The sequence below is a fragment of the Betta splendens genome, chromosome 9 (assembly GCF_900634795.4).
Source record: "Betta splendens chromosome 9, fBetSpl5.4, whole genome shotgun sequence".
NCBI lineage: Eukaryota > Metazoa > Chordata > Actinopteri > Anabantiformes > Osphronemidae > Betta > Betta splendens.
The window spans coordinates 13,775,376-13,789,920 of NC_040889.2; the positions used below are offsets into that span (position 1 = coordinate 13,775,376).

Consider the following 14,545-nt stretch of genomic DNA (forward strand, 5'->3'; position numbering starts at 1 on the left):
TTGGGTTTAAAAGGTTAAAATCAAATGATAATTTATTTAGTTGGATGGTCCATGTTTTAAAAGGAAAACTTCACAGATCTTCAAGAGAGGTTGACCAAAACAACCTCGGGTAATAAGAAGGGACAGTCAAATTGCTCCATAATTACTATGCAGAGATGGTTGGCAGATGGTTTGTCATGGGCTCAAAATAGTTTTTCTTCGCATACGCGTACATCACTAATATTCAATGACTGAAGGCCCTGCCGTAGATTATTTAGAACACAGCGAGTACTTCAGCACGCAAAGTCTGATATTCTTGGTTACTTGTATGAGCCAGAGTTCAGCGCTGATGAGTTACGCCATATGGAAGAGTACGAGGGTGCCCATGAGCCGAGAGACGGCATCCAGCGGAGCCAAACGTCTGCATCCTACGACAGTGAAGAGGCAGATGCCTCTTGAGGCAATAGAAGCACAACTGAATATCCCAGTGCTGCAATGAACTAATGCTACCGGTTCCTCTCAAATGAAGTTGCAGATTTTACTGTGTGTATTTGTTGTGATTGGTTTTGGGTTACATACTGTATGTTCAGAGGAGCTAGAAACTTGTTTCAGGATGCCATGAGGAAACTAGAAAAAACAGCTGGGACAGAACGGTCAAATGAGCACAGAGTAAGTAATATATTCAACCTTTCATTGTTTCCTCAGGTTTGAGGAAAGTTACGAGCTGCTGCTTGGTGTGTTTTGGACTGTCTGGAGTAGCATTAGCTTATGTTGCTAATGTTAGCTTATAAATTAGCTCTAAGTGGCTGGCAGCAACTAATTCAGTATTACAAATTCATTTTGAGTTTCACCGCTGTTGATTCCTCTTGGCTGAAGTTGCGGATTGTACTACTGACGGGGGGACGTGTGTGTTATAGATTATTAGTTTTGTACTGCATCTAAACAAAGCAGCAGTCAAACCTAGCTTCTGGATGCCAAGGGCAAACCAGAAAAAAAAACAGTTGGAACAGAATGGTGGAATGAGCACTGAGTAAGTAATAAATTAGAATGTTTACTGTTTTAGCTTGCGCTCTTAAGTTTGAGTACAGTTATGAGCTGCTGCTTCTCATGTTTTGTACTTTTAGCTTTAGTACTCTGCTCTGTACTGTAGCTCTGTACTGTAATTAGTCTGTGCATTAGCTTGGGTGGCAGGAACTCTAATACTAATAAAATAATTAATTTCTTCCTTTTGTAGGTGATATCGGCCGGGCATGCATTGTCTAGTGATGTGTCGTTCGTGACCGATTCGTTCAATATGAACTAATCTTTTATATAACTCGGGCGGAATGAGTCCTCTCAGTGAACGACTCGTTCAGTTCCATGCAGTACCTTCTCTCGCCACATGGCAGCAGCTGCTTAAGCTCAGTCAGCAGGACAGGAAACAGAAATGATTCATTCAGGACTCACTCAACTGAGCGTCCTTAATCAAGGATTCGTTCTTCTGTCACATAACAGCTGTGGGTCAGCTACAGTGCTGTGTGGACTGATAAACAAGGAAATGAACAATGTCTGATTTCTGACTTTTATTTATTTGCCACCTGGCAGCTGACATACATATTTTATTCATAGAATCATAATTAATTAGTGGCCTTTGATTCTTGTAGATGTGTGTAGTTTTATTGTGTATGTAAAGTGTGTTTGTAAATCAATACTTTCTAGCTATATATTAACATGTTGATTTTGTGGTCCTGTATACTCTGTATACTCTACCACCAGGTAGGGAACTTATTGTTACTCTTTGCTTTAAAAGTCTCACTAATTGTCAAAATAAGCTTTACTTTCACTTGTTCTCTACCTGCCTTCACGTAAAAGGCAGCTTGGGCTGCATGGTTTAGTTCATCATTCTCCTTCATCGTTCATCATCCACAGCTCAGGCTCTGTGGCGAGCACCAAGTACTACAGTTCTTTTGGGATTCTTTTATCATGTGACCGCTACCAAGCGACTGTCACGCTGTTAAACAACAATGGCGAGGAGGATGCAGGACATACGCCACGTAAATGTGGTACAGTACGTATTTGCTAGGTTTTCACATGGCTTCAATTGCTTGTGGCATTTTGTGACTATAATTTGTCTGCTGAAGCAAACCATGTTGTCTTCATTTATAGAGTTTGAGAACCGCGATCATTATTACAACTCCCACTGCGCTGTCTGCTGTAAATGAACGAACATTCAACGAATGACTCAAAATTATTCGTTCACTTTACTGATCGAGCGTTAAAGATCTGAGACTCTTGGAAGGGACAACCGTCCTGTTTTGCTGTACTGTGGTTCATACAACTAACCACAAATATGAGACTTTGTGTGCTGACTTACTCGCTGTGTTCGAAATAATCTACAGCAGGACCTCCAGCCATTGAATATTAGTGCTGTACACGTATGCGAGGAAAACCAATAGCGGACAGAGCAATTCACTCTTCAGCAGGCTGGCTCCTTCTACTCAGAGAACACCAGGAAGCACTAGTTGTAGTTTGTGAGCCCACAACAAATAGTCCGCCAGGGTGTGTTGGAGGAGGAATGAATAATAATTTCTCTGCATAGAAAATATGGAGGAATCTGGGTGTTCCTTCATTCTTACATACTGCCTGAGGTCAACCCCCATTGAAAATTGGTGAAGTTTTCTTTTAATAATACAAAACAGAACATGAGTGTTTTGTATGAGAAACAAACACAACAGTATTTAGTTATGAAGACATTTCGCATTGTTGTTTTAAAATCATCATATTTTTACCCAAACTATTGCATCGAACTAAAAACAACTAAGAATTACAGGGCATTTAGGAATAAAATGATTCTACGTGCACATAACCAAAGAAAAGAAGAAAGAGGTTTTTGAATAAAACTATAATTTTAATCATTTTTGGCGCTAAAGACTTTACGTTTTGTGTTTCCTTTGATGTGGTTTTTAACAACGTAATGTCTGACACCACTACACCGCAGCAGCGTCAAAAGGCATTAGCTTCACTCCCAGCAACTGAAGCGCTGGCATCAAACATTGAAGGCCATGCTCAGCTGATACTGTCTGGAGACAGAAAGGGACTGGGACGAGGGTCTGCCTTTTCTGCTGTTTGCTGCAAGGGAAGCTAAACAGGAAACCCTTGGGTTCAGTCCAGCTTTATTGATGTTCACTCACCCAATGGTCCACTAAAAGTGTTACTGTAAAAGAAAAGCTGTCAGGGGCTGAAACAAACTTACCATGAAAATATTAAACTATGTTGTGATCAATGGTTAATGTATAGTTTTAGTTGATCACATTATTCTGTAGTTTTAATGTGTCTTAATTTACTGATAACCTTGGTGCTGTAGTAAACAATATTGTAAAATATAGAGCGATATCAAGGTTTTTGCCTTATTGAAGAATTTTAGCACTTACTGTTCAGTCTAAAGAATATGGGGCTACAGAGTCAAATCCTGAATGAAAGGAATCACAACAGTTCAAATTTAGACAAAAGGGTCCTGTCATGTGTCTAACAGGTGGTGAAGATGATGATTGTGGTGGTGTGTACATTTGCCCTCTGCTGGCTGCCGTACCATGTCTACTTCTTGCTGCACCAGTTCTTCCCTGACATGTTTGAGGAGAGGTTCATCCAGCAGGTCTACCTGGCCATAATGTGGCTGGCCATGAGCTCCACCATGTACAATCCCATTATCTACTGCTGCCTTAATGACAGGTTAGTGAGACACACACATGCACACATACAGTACGAACCGGTGTGTACCGGTCACACCTCCTCGCGAGTGTACAGTATAAAGTGCACAGCCATGAAACCCATGCAAAGGCAACAGAATAGAATAGAATAGAATAGAATAGAATAGAATAGAATAGAATAGAATAGAATAGAATAGAATAGAATAGAATGCCTTTATTAGTCCCACAGCGGGGAAATTTTATCAGCAGCCAGCTTGACCGGCACCAAATCCAGTGGCACACAGTACAAGTGGAAACCTTGCTGGGGTGGTTTGCCTGGGGTGGATGAATCGAATCAAAGTCTATAGTACAGGGAGCAACAGGAAATTAGCCAAAGCTGAAATCATCCAAGATCAGGAAATTAAGTATTTCCTCCTCATAGTCTGCAACTACTGTATATTTTGTTTGGATTTGTACCAATTGTATCCCAATTCAATTTCTACATGAAGAAAATATCAAAGATAAAAAATAGACGTGTAAATATACTTGGAAACAACAATAAAAGCATGAAATAGATTAATCATAAAGTATTTAACCAGCATATATGCTCATTTGTATATCTTAATTCTTTTTGCAGGTTTCGTGCTGGTTTTAAGCAAGCCTTCCGCTGGTGCCCCTGTGTCCCTGAAGGGTCCTATGAAGGCCTGGAACTCAAGTCAACCCGCTACCTTCAGACCCAGACCAGTGTATACAAGGCTAGCCGCATGGAGACCACTGTGTCTACCGTTGTCCAGGTTGTAGATGACATGGAGCAGGCCAAGGTCAAGGCAACAGCAGCACTAGGGCCTGCAGTGGCTGAAGTTGGCGCCAAGGCACATACCTCCTTCCAGGACCTGACATCGAATGGGTCATCAACAAGAAGTGTCTCCAAAACTGTATCGGAAACGTCCAGTTTTTATTCAAGTAACAATCTGCAGGAATAAATCTCCCAGCGCAGGCAGGTGGCATTTCCTGAAAAGCAGGGAGAGAGTGAGTTCACTGTTCACATTGCTGCTTTTGTCTAGAAGGTGAATTTGTGAATTTGTCTGCCAGTGACTGTGGCTTAGTTCTGATGAATACATTTCCATTGAGTTCACTGCAACATTATTTTAGGATATTGGCAAGTCAGACGTCAAGCGCTAGTTCACTTCACCCTCGCTCTCTGCAGTATACGACCAGCTCTCATTTGGAAGGTTTGTTCAGTGACAAAAATAATGATGAGTAAGAAATGAGCACATTGAAGTTCAAAAGCTCAGCTCAAACAGATGCTAACAGCTCCATTTTCCCATCTTAGTGCAGAGTGAAGTTTCACACATCCTCAATCACTCAAGCTATGTGTCTTATCACAGTCTATTTTGGAGTGCAGCTTTAACATGACATAACATGATGATATTGTGAACACAGCAGCTCCTTGTTTTACAGGGGTGTTCTCCTTAAAGCTTGGGGTTTTACACACCTCTAGTTGTGAAAACCTGGTTTTCACACAAACTGTCTCAAAAAGACCGTAAGTGTTAATAATGTGGCAGAGGCGTGGTTTCAGTGGAAAGGTTTTCCCAAAAGATGTGAGTGAGATAGGATGAAAAACAAGAAGGCACAAATCCTATATATTACATACTGTATATATATATTACTACAGTATGTGTCTGACCAGACCACAATGCCAGCACAGTCTTCCCGAGCAGGACTTCCTCAGAAATTTAATGTGCAAAATGAGTGTCTTTCTGGCCAACAGAGAGGCCAGACAGACACATTCCAATTTACAACAGGATCAATAGTAGTACCTGTGCCATGAGCTTCCTCCGTGTTCAGCCCAACTCACTTTTTTAGACACATATGATTAGAGTTATATATTTATATGCAGTATAACTCTCTGTAGTGTAGCTGCTCTACCTTTCCACTTGTTAACATGCTCCCTTTGTGTTAATATGATCTGCCTGGATTACACTGTAATCTATGTTTTTGTCTGTATAAGGCAGGGGAGGATCCAGAGGGACTGCAAGGAGGGCCTCACCTGGTGCCAACCATTCAAGAGTCATTAGCGTCTGTGTCCTTGTAAAATTATTAATTATTTATTTTTATTTTTTTATTGTTTATTCTGTCTTATAATTATTCTATTATATTTGATTTATGATTTATGCTTAATATTTCCTTCAATGAAAACCTGATAATGCGATAAATGCGAGTTCAACTTTCACTCATGCTGCACTTACTTTTGAAATGTATTAGGATTTTCTAAAAAATACATACACAAAAAATGTGCTGCTCTGCCTTGTCTGATCTTTACATTTTGTGCGCTGTCACTCCATTGCAGCAGTGTGCAAGTTGTGGGTTATTGTCAGGTTCCACACACTTTGTGGATGTTTTCGCCTCTAATGCACAGGCAGGCTGTTAGCTGTAGCTTTTTAATGTGCAGTGATGTGCCTTGCTGCTTAGTGTAACGTCTGTAAATAGGCATATAGAATGAACTTTTTCTATTGTGGTGAATGGTTAGGCATATGGAAGCGCCACTGGAAAAAACTCTCTCTATCTCCTATAATGGTGATCTCCACAGGAGGTAAACCTTCAATGTATTTACTGTGTATCTATAAAGGCTTCACATTGGAGGCCTGCTTACACCAAACTGTGACTGTGACCTAACCAGCACGGCTGTGAAAATATGTTCATCACTGCCGTTTCCTACTTTGAGCGCTTATTTGCGTTTACTTTTTTGTATTGTAACCAAAAACTTTTTATTGCAACTTGATAATGAGTGCTCTCTTAGGTCTCAAATAGGTCTACAGTAAATTAAGATACATATAGTTTACATGCATACAGGCCCCCTGTAATAGCAAGTGTGCACTGATCAAGATGAAACCCTTTCACAGCTGTTAGTGATGGTCTTGCAACTGCATCAAGGTACGGTACAAGTCTGGCTGCGTGAGACAATTGGTGCAGACTTATGTTATTGAGAAGTACAATTATGATTAGTACAGTAAAAGCATTTTTTTTAAAACCATTGTAACTTGAGCAACCTGTACAAGACTTTACTGTACATGTATTTGCAAGTTTAGGCATGCAGGCTAAGAGTACATCATCCCTTTCACAGCCCATGTTACAGTATCTCTCATGTGGCATATGGCAAACTGCTATGATGGCCAATAGTCACATTCACTTTCATAATGTATATTTTTACTGTCAGATTGCCAGAATTACCTAAACTGCACATGTAGTAAAGTCCAGTGTCCATAAAGTCTTAAACTGGTTGCTTGCTAGGCTGCAGTAGAGTCTCGAAGTGCCTCTACTTATTGTAATATTAGGATAGTCAATTGGAATTTGGTCGTTATGTTTTGGTGGTCCAAGCAGAGAGAATCTGCAACTTGGGCGACTGTCCGTATAGGTCAAATTCAAATTTTTATTTGTCACTGTCCAACTATAAAGAGGAAGATAAAATAAGACAACAGTGGAGTAGCAAACAATAATAACTCTTAAAAATAAATTAAGCATAAAGTATGAAAAATAATGTAATATAACTTCATGTAATGTGTATGATGTACATGTCATAGGTAATTTAAATTTATTAAAATGTATTTAATACCAAATGCCAGAATAGTGCAGTGAGTACAGTATGTGGGATAAACATTATTTGATTTGAGCAAACTTAAAGGCTTATCTTACCAGTAATACAGCAGTAGAACTATGTACGGAGTACAAAGCCTAAAATCATTTATATACACAATATGTGTGTTCTGTCTACATACATTTTCATTATCAGGTACATTCTGTTACGCACTGAAACCCTTTGAAGTGTTAAGATCAAATATAGAGAATGAATGAAATCCTTCTGCTGACTTTCTTAGAAACGTGCATGCACGCACACACACCACTCCTTCATGACACCTGGTCTAGTCTCAGTACACAGAGCCTTTTGCTGTCCATTCCTATAACAGTTAACTTGAAACTGAGATGCAGATGTGATGCAACAGAACTCTGTTTGAATTTATGGTAAACAAGGCTACCACAGCATTATTTACAGGGTGGCAGGAGGTTAAATGCGCTGCAACCTTTCACTGTAATTGATATTTTGATTGCAGTATATTTCATTTTTCTGTCATTTTTCCAGATTTCAGCCATATAAACTATCGATATGCATGCACATTTCTGAACACACCAACATCCCTCTCCAGCTGAACCTCTTTGCGTCTTGCTTACGTGGATGATTACAAAGTCACTTTCCCTTTAGAAATGATATTATCTGATATTCAAGTTTAATGATCACCTTGAGAAAATCCTTGTGTACAGCCATTAAAGGAACACAAGGAACTCAGGGTTCAGTCAGTTGTGCAGATAAATGCCCAACCACCTAAACAACAAATAAAAACTCTTTGGTTATGCTCTTTCCAATGCAAATTGAGTCCTAATGGTATTAGAGTTGAAAAATTATTTTCAATTTGAATCTTAAGCTTGTCCAGAAGATGTAATTGCACTAGAGGCTGGGATCTAATGACTATTTAATCAGTTTTGTTCAGCATGTGTTTCTTAAATGAGCATATGGCAGGCTCTTGCTCTGCCTTTTTAATACACACACGCAGACGGGAGCTGTAGTGATAGAAACAAAGGATGCCAGCTTGCTGCTGAGGAGAGCGCCAGCCAGGCTACATGGCAGGGTGAATAGTCTCATCAGCACCATCTCTTCCTGTGTTTCTATCCATCCCCTGCTCTCCAATCATCCTAATTACAGCAGAGAGTGGAGAGGACAACCAGTGGAACATGTAGAAGTGCATCACACACACACACACACACACACACACACACACACACACACACACACACACACACACACACACACACACACACACAGGAGGATACAGCACATACACACAATCAATGAACAGGGGGAAAATACAAAGATGCCACGATGGGGGCATGGGTGAATGCTCAAGTGTGAGTATATGTTTGAAGGTGAGAATATATTGGTATGTTTCATGTTACAATGACACACCATTGTCATTCGTTGGGCTTGCATTCACTGATGCACCACCAGGCTTATATACGTGGTTGTCAAAGCTATTTGCAAATTGCTCACTCATAAAAAGACCACAATAAGTAGAAACAGCTTCTGCAATATGTAATTGATGTAATGAGGTGTGTTGCTGCAATCTGAATAAGTGTTACTGTAAAAATATACTTAACTACAGTATCTTCAGTTCTGTGTGGTATTAAGCATTATATAAATATAGAATTTTCCAGTCCTTTGTTGTGTGAACCTACTTCTGAATGTCAAGTTTTGATTATGCTCTGAACAAAGAACTAAACTTGATATAAAATTATCGGTATCTGTCTTGCGTTGTCACATGCGTAATACCATGGAAAGACACACGGTGAGGTTCTACAGTATGTTAACTGGGGACTGAGTTTGTCCTACAGTAGGTGAAGTATGAGTGCCTGTTACTATATTACCATGAGCCTCACCCTGGATGTTATGGGCTGTGTCTGAACACAAGGGTATGTGAGTTTCCTCACATACACATACATTAACCTCACTTTAACTTTGCAGTTCTTTTTAACAGCCAAACCAGCACTATTGACTATATGCTCAAGGTTTAGTTATATTTAAATAGTAGCTGTCGTCTTGCCTTCTTGAAGGACCTGCCCCTGTATTTGTAAGTATACACAGAGGCTGTGCACAGTGTTACATTGTTTAGATAACTGATAACATTATTGATCTACTGTAAATGCATTGTCTGTGTAGCCAAAACATAATATCTGTCACTATTTTTCATAAAGACTCTAAATTAACCCACAAGCTGTGATGTATTTCAAGTCAATCAAAACCTTAAATAGGTCTGTGGCTGGTTTGTCTCCCTACACAGATGAGCATGGCACTGTACAAAAGGCTTTTTAATACAAATAAAAGAAGACTGATCCTGTAAAGTGCTCACTCTGCAAAAAATTGAGGCTGATTACTATACATTCATTGCCAAGTTGTAGCCCTTTCAAAGCAGATTTTCCAAGTACCTTCTGTATAATATTGTATAGTGCACCTACAGTACAGTTCTTCTTCTTAAAGATAAAACAGTGTTTTATTTAAAGTCCTGTGTACTGTACAGCTGATACTGCCCAGTGTGTGAAAAAAAAACTCACGTCTGCTTGTACTCTATATATGAACTGTATGAATGGATACATATTTCAGATACAGTCCAGTAGAGTTGCCAGTCTGAATTCTATACTGTGTTATTGTTATATCTATTATTCCTGAAGGAGATAAGGGTTAAATTACATTCTACATGTCTCTTTTTCACCAACACTACAGTCATGCTTGTATTTTCTTAATGGAAGTGCTCAGTTAGGAACTATGTATCTGTTTCTAGTTCCTTTGTTGCCTGCCGTTTGTGGCAATTTTCTGTACAATCTGTATTTATTTGTGCTCTTGGTTCTTTCTACTGTATCTGTCTTCTAATAAAAATGTGTTATCAGAATACATATTGATTCATTTTTTTAGTTCAGATTAAACAGTTGAAAACAGATGAAAACCCTTCATCTGTCACAGAATGTGCTTTAGTTGTCTTCAGAAAGTGAAAGTACTGAATCCCTATTCCGTTTTCTAGATATATTTGCCACAGTTCATTCTCTGCCTGATCTGCAATACAAGTCTAGGAGTGCAAGTGTGTGTGTGTTAGGGGGATCAAAGAGACAAATATCAGACTCAAACAGGTTAAACAATATTAACCTACTAAATGTCTTCACTGGCTTCTTATTTCTGACAAATTATCTAGTATAAAATAAATAATCAAAACATAGCTAAATAGTATAAATGTTGTTTGTTTTTGCTTTTTAGAGTAATCAGAATTGATGACAGCAGTAAACCGAGCCTGTTGGAACAGTGCACATTTTCAGCAGCTTGTTAAAGCTTAATGAGGGACTTTTTTGCAGGACAAACGGATTGGAATGATCATCAGATGCATGACACAGAAATAACCTCTCGTGACCTCTAGCTGTGGTCAGGGAGGAACTCCACTGGTACGACAGAAAGGCCACAGTCAATGCATGAATGTTAATAAAAGGTCACAACAATCACATCTGCTGTCAGCCTCTGGGAAGCTCAGCCCTTTCATACATCTGCCTACTGTCACTTTCTAAACCAGTGCAGAAAGACTCAGCCAGAAGATATCTTAAGTCTGTCAGAGGAGCCAGGCTCTTCAGGTCACACCATCTGTCTTCATTTTTATTGTCTTTTACATTATTTCCTTATTCATTGTTAAAGCCTAAATACTGTTAGTCTGTTAGTTAGTTTAGATCCTGCATTGCACTGATTTTGGTTTCTAGTGCTTTCCAAATTATTAATTAGTTTTCTCCTACATTCAGTGTGCTGTTTACTACCAGCTCTGCTGTGATTTCAAGTGTGTTAATAAATATCTTTTTCTTTGATCACTCTGGTTTTCATTCCTGAATTTGAGTTCCAATTTGATACTTGTGAGTTTGTAACAGTGGCTGTTTTTATGTGTATACCATGTGATGGACTAGTGACAAACATTACAGGTATAGGCTCCTATTATATACACACAGCTTAGCTCAAACACAAAATTTACGAATGTACAGTGGGTACAGTGGGGAATACAAACAGATGATACTCACTTAAATTAACTGCACATAAGTCACCACAGAGATGGGCTGTAACTGATGAACCTTAGAAGATAACATGACAGAGGATATCATCAGCATGTCTGTCCGTTTTATCAGTACTGTATGTGTATCAGGAACGGAGCAGGAGCGAGGAGCGGTAGGACCCAAAAGCACAGCACAAGAGACAGAACTTGAAGATAACAAGATTTAATGGCGTTCAAAACAGCAGGCAAAAGCGTGGTCAGGCAGGCAATGGTCAAAAGCAGTGAATCCAGCACAGGCAGAGGTACTACTGTAGGCAAAACAGGATCAGGAAACAAAAACGGTCGAAGTCATGCACTGGCTAGCAAAGTAATCACTGGAAAGTGATGACAACACACTACACTCTGGCAGAAGAATGAGGTGAGTACTGGAGTCTAAATAACCGGGCTAATGATTGATAGATTACAGCTGGTGGTGTGACGAGACCAGATAAGTAAACAAGAACTAATGTAGACAGGAAGCAAAACAGAAAATACCAAAATAAAACCAGATATGTGAAATAGCAACTAAACAGGACAGTGCTGAAAAGTACAAAATAAAACAGGAAATGGCAAAAATTGTGTTTTTAGTTCAGTCTTTTGTTCTAGTATTTAAGCCTGCGGTGCAGTTAATTTGTGCTTAGTCATCTACTTTCATGTGTTTATTATTTATCCTACAGTGTGCAGTGAGTTTGTTTTCTGTGTTTTAATATTTATTGAATTTGGTGGGGGGCGGCACGGTGGTGCGGTGGGTAGCACTGTCGCCTCACAGCAAGAAGGTTCTGGGTTCGAGGCCCTGGTGCCTTTCTGTGTGGAGTTTGCACGTTCTCCCCGTGTTTGCGTGGGTTCTCTCCGGGTTCTCCGGCTTCCTCCCACAGTCCAAAGACGTGCATTAGGTTGATTGGCTTCTCTCCATTGCCCGTAGGTGTGAGTGAATGGTTGTCTGTCTATGTGTTGCCCTGAGATGAACTGGCAACCCGTCCAGGGTGTACCCTGCCTGCTGGGATAGGCTCCAGCACCCCCATGACCCCGCACTAGGGAGTAAGCGGTTAAGAAAATGGATGGATGGATGAATTTGTTAGAGAGTTTTTGTGTTTGGTTTGGATTGGTTGGAGATCATTGGCTAGGGGTTGCTTTGGTTACCCCATACAAGGGCATTTTCCTCTTGGTTTGGTCTCAATAGTAGCGAGAGGCTTACGGCCTCCATTTTAGAGCCTTCGTGTTAGTTTCAGTTTCAAATTTAGGAAGTTATCGCTCACAGACGTGGAAGACAATTTTTTTCGCTCAGGACTTGGAGCAGAACACTTGCAGTTTTCGGACTATTGTGGATATATCGTGTGTTTGGACCAGAACGTTTTATTGGATTACATTCGCTGGAGAATGAGACCACACACGACGTGAATGAGGGAAGTTTGGAGGTTCCGAAGTCGTCCAAAGTGATGGAATATTTATGGATTTATGGTTGTTTTTTAAGCGTTTGGTGACTGTGCTGTGATTGTTGTTGCTGGAAATGGCTTTTATGGTCAGAAAGACGAGGGTCTGAGCTTTCCAACTGTGTGCACTATGCACTCACTCTATACACTCATGATATTTCGATTATAATACAGTAGCAGGAAACAAACTCTTTACATTAACCAAAAGCTTTAGGGATTTATGGAAATACATCATGATTGCTGACAGTTTCCACTGACTAATGCAGCAGAGCATTTAACCATGTAGGAACTGTCTGAGAGGAAACATGTTCTGCTGTCAGTTGAAGCTCACAGTTCTCATATTTGGTGATTGTTATGTTCATTTGCATTGTAATTTCAGGGATTATACAGTGCTTGATGGGATGAGACCTCTTGAAGTGTCAGCTGTGTGGTCTTATTCGTATGTTCACTTGTGCATGAGGCTTTTTACCATTTAAAGTGCTTAGGTGATGTGTCAGTATTATGAGAGTGGAAATGTCAAGTGGTGGAGGTGGTGTTGACACCCTGACATCTGGTGTCGGAGTGATTGCTTTTTAAGATACACTGAATTCACAACTGGAATAACCTTCTCAAGAAGTCAAAGTCTATTTTTTCTGATAAAGATGGAGCCTCTGTAAGAGAAAAATGTCTCTAGTGCTGTATCCTCTCACATTCCTACAGTAACTGTTTAAGCCCTGGAGATGGAACGCTGAGCAAAAAAAGGGCTTTAGTACTGAATAGGCAAAGGCCATGGTCTCACAAACAGAAGTTATATTGGTAAGCAGAGCAGTGTATGGAGAACCGAAACCACTATAATCAAATATAAAGGAAAAAGGAAATAAATGTACAAATTTTTAAATTATGAATATAAAAATATATAAAACTTTGGAAAAAGAAATGTATAAATGCTTATATTTGCAGTAAAACACATGTTCACATTTATTTATTTTTCAATTTTTTTTTTTAAGAAAGATTTACGCATTTAGCTTTTCCTTCTCTCAAGCTGTTTTTCTTTTTCGCAAAGTGTAGGCAAATGAGCCTGGCGTGTCTTAATTGTGTCACTGTACTCATTGGTCAATTTGTGAAGCGTTTCCTGATCGATTCCTCTGGTCTAGACCAAGGGTGAATGCTACAGCAATGCATCATGGTCTAGCTAGCATTAGCAATGGCTCTTGGGCAGATAGAAAACAACCTCTTTCCTCTTTCCTTTATATTTGATTATGGTGGTTTCGGTTCTACATAGCAGTGGGATCCTTCCCACAGCAGCTTTTTCTCTAAGTAACGCAATACTCACAATTTGTATTTTAAAATGTAGCTTACAATAAGCTGTCAATTCACCAACTAAAATGCTTTTCTCTCAACCACATTGAACAAAATAACTATTATATAAACGCATCCAATTTAAGAAGCTTAAGTTTAAGTATACAGTATGTTTGAATGTTGAATGTTTTCAGGAGGCGGGGTCATAGGCATTTTGACAGATATAAAGAGGCCAGCTTTTTTAAAATTGTATTAATTATAAAATTTTGATTGTTTCTGTTATCATTTTAATCTCTGACAATAGCCTTGACCATGACCATGCATTTGAACATCTGCTTTTATTATATGCTTTCCAGTTACCTCTGATTTCTAGAAGATGAGATGAGCAACATTATATTGTATGTTGAAGCTACTGTCAAGACATTCTGAGAAATTGCATAATTACATTGTGCCAAACTAAGGCTGTGGTTAAGAATTCATGTACATGTATCATTTCCACTACATTGATTATTCATAATGTTCTGGTGCACAT

At 39.3% G+C, this 14,545-nt stretch overlaps 1 protein-coding gene across 3 annotated transcripts in view; it reads left to right on the forward strand.

Moving 5' to 3' along the window:
* tacr1a (tachykinin receptor 1a) overlaps window positions 1–10,138 on the forward strand; it is a 30,521-nt gene extending 20,383 nt beyond the window's left edge. Inside the window, exons 4-6 of one of the 3 annotated variants that reach the window (XM_055511911.1) lie at window positions 3,491–3,687; window positions 4,282–4,645; window positions 5,660–10,138. In XM_055511911.1, coding sequence (XP_055367886.1) covers window positions 3,491–3,687; window positions 4,282–4,627 — 543 coding nt within the window. In that variant the 3' untranslated portion in view covers window positions 4,628–4,645; window positions 5,660–10,138. Of the gene's footprint in view, window positions 1–3,490; window positions 3,688–4,281 lie in introns of all 3 variants that reach the window. The other 2 variants (XM_029163459.3, XM_041072409.2) reach the window with 2 other exon arrangements.
* The last annotated feature ends 4,407 nt before the right edge of the window (window positions 10,139–14,545 follow it).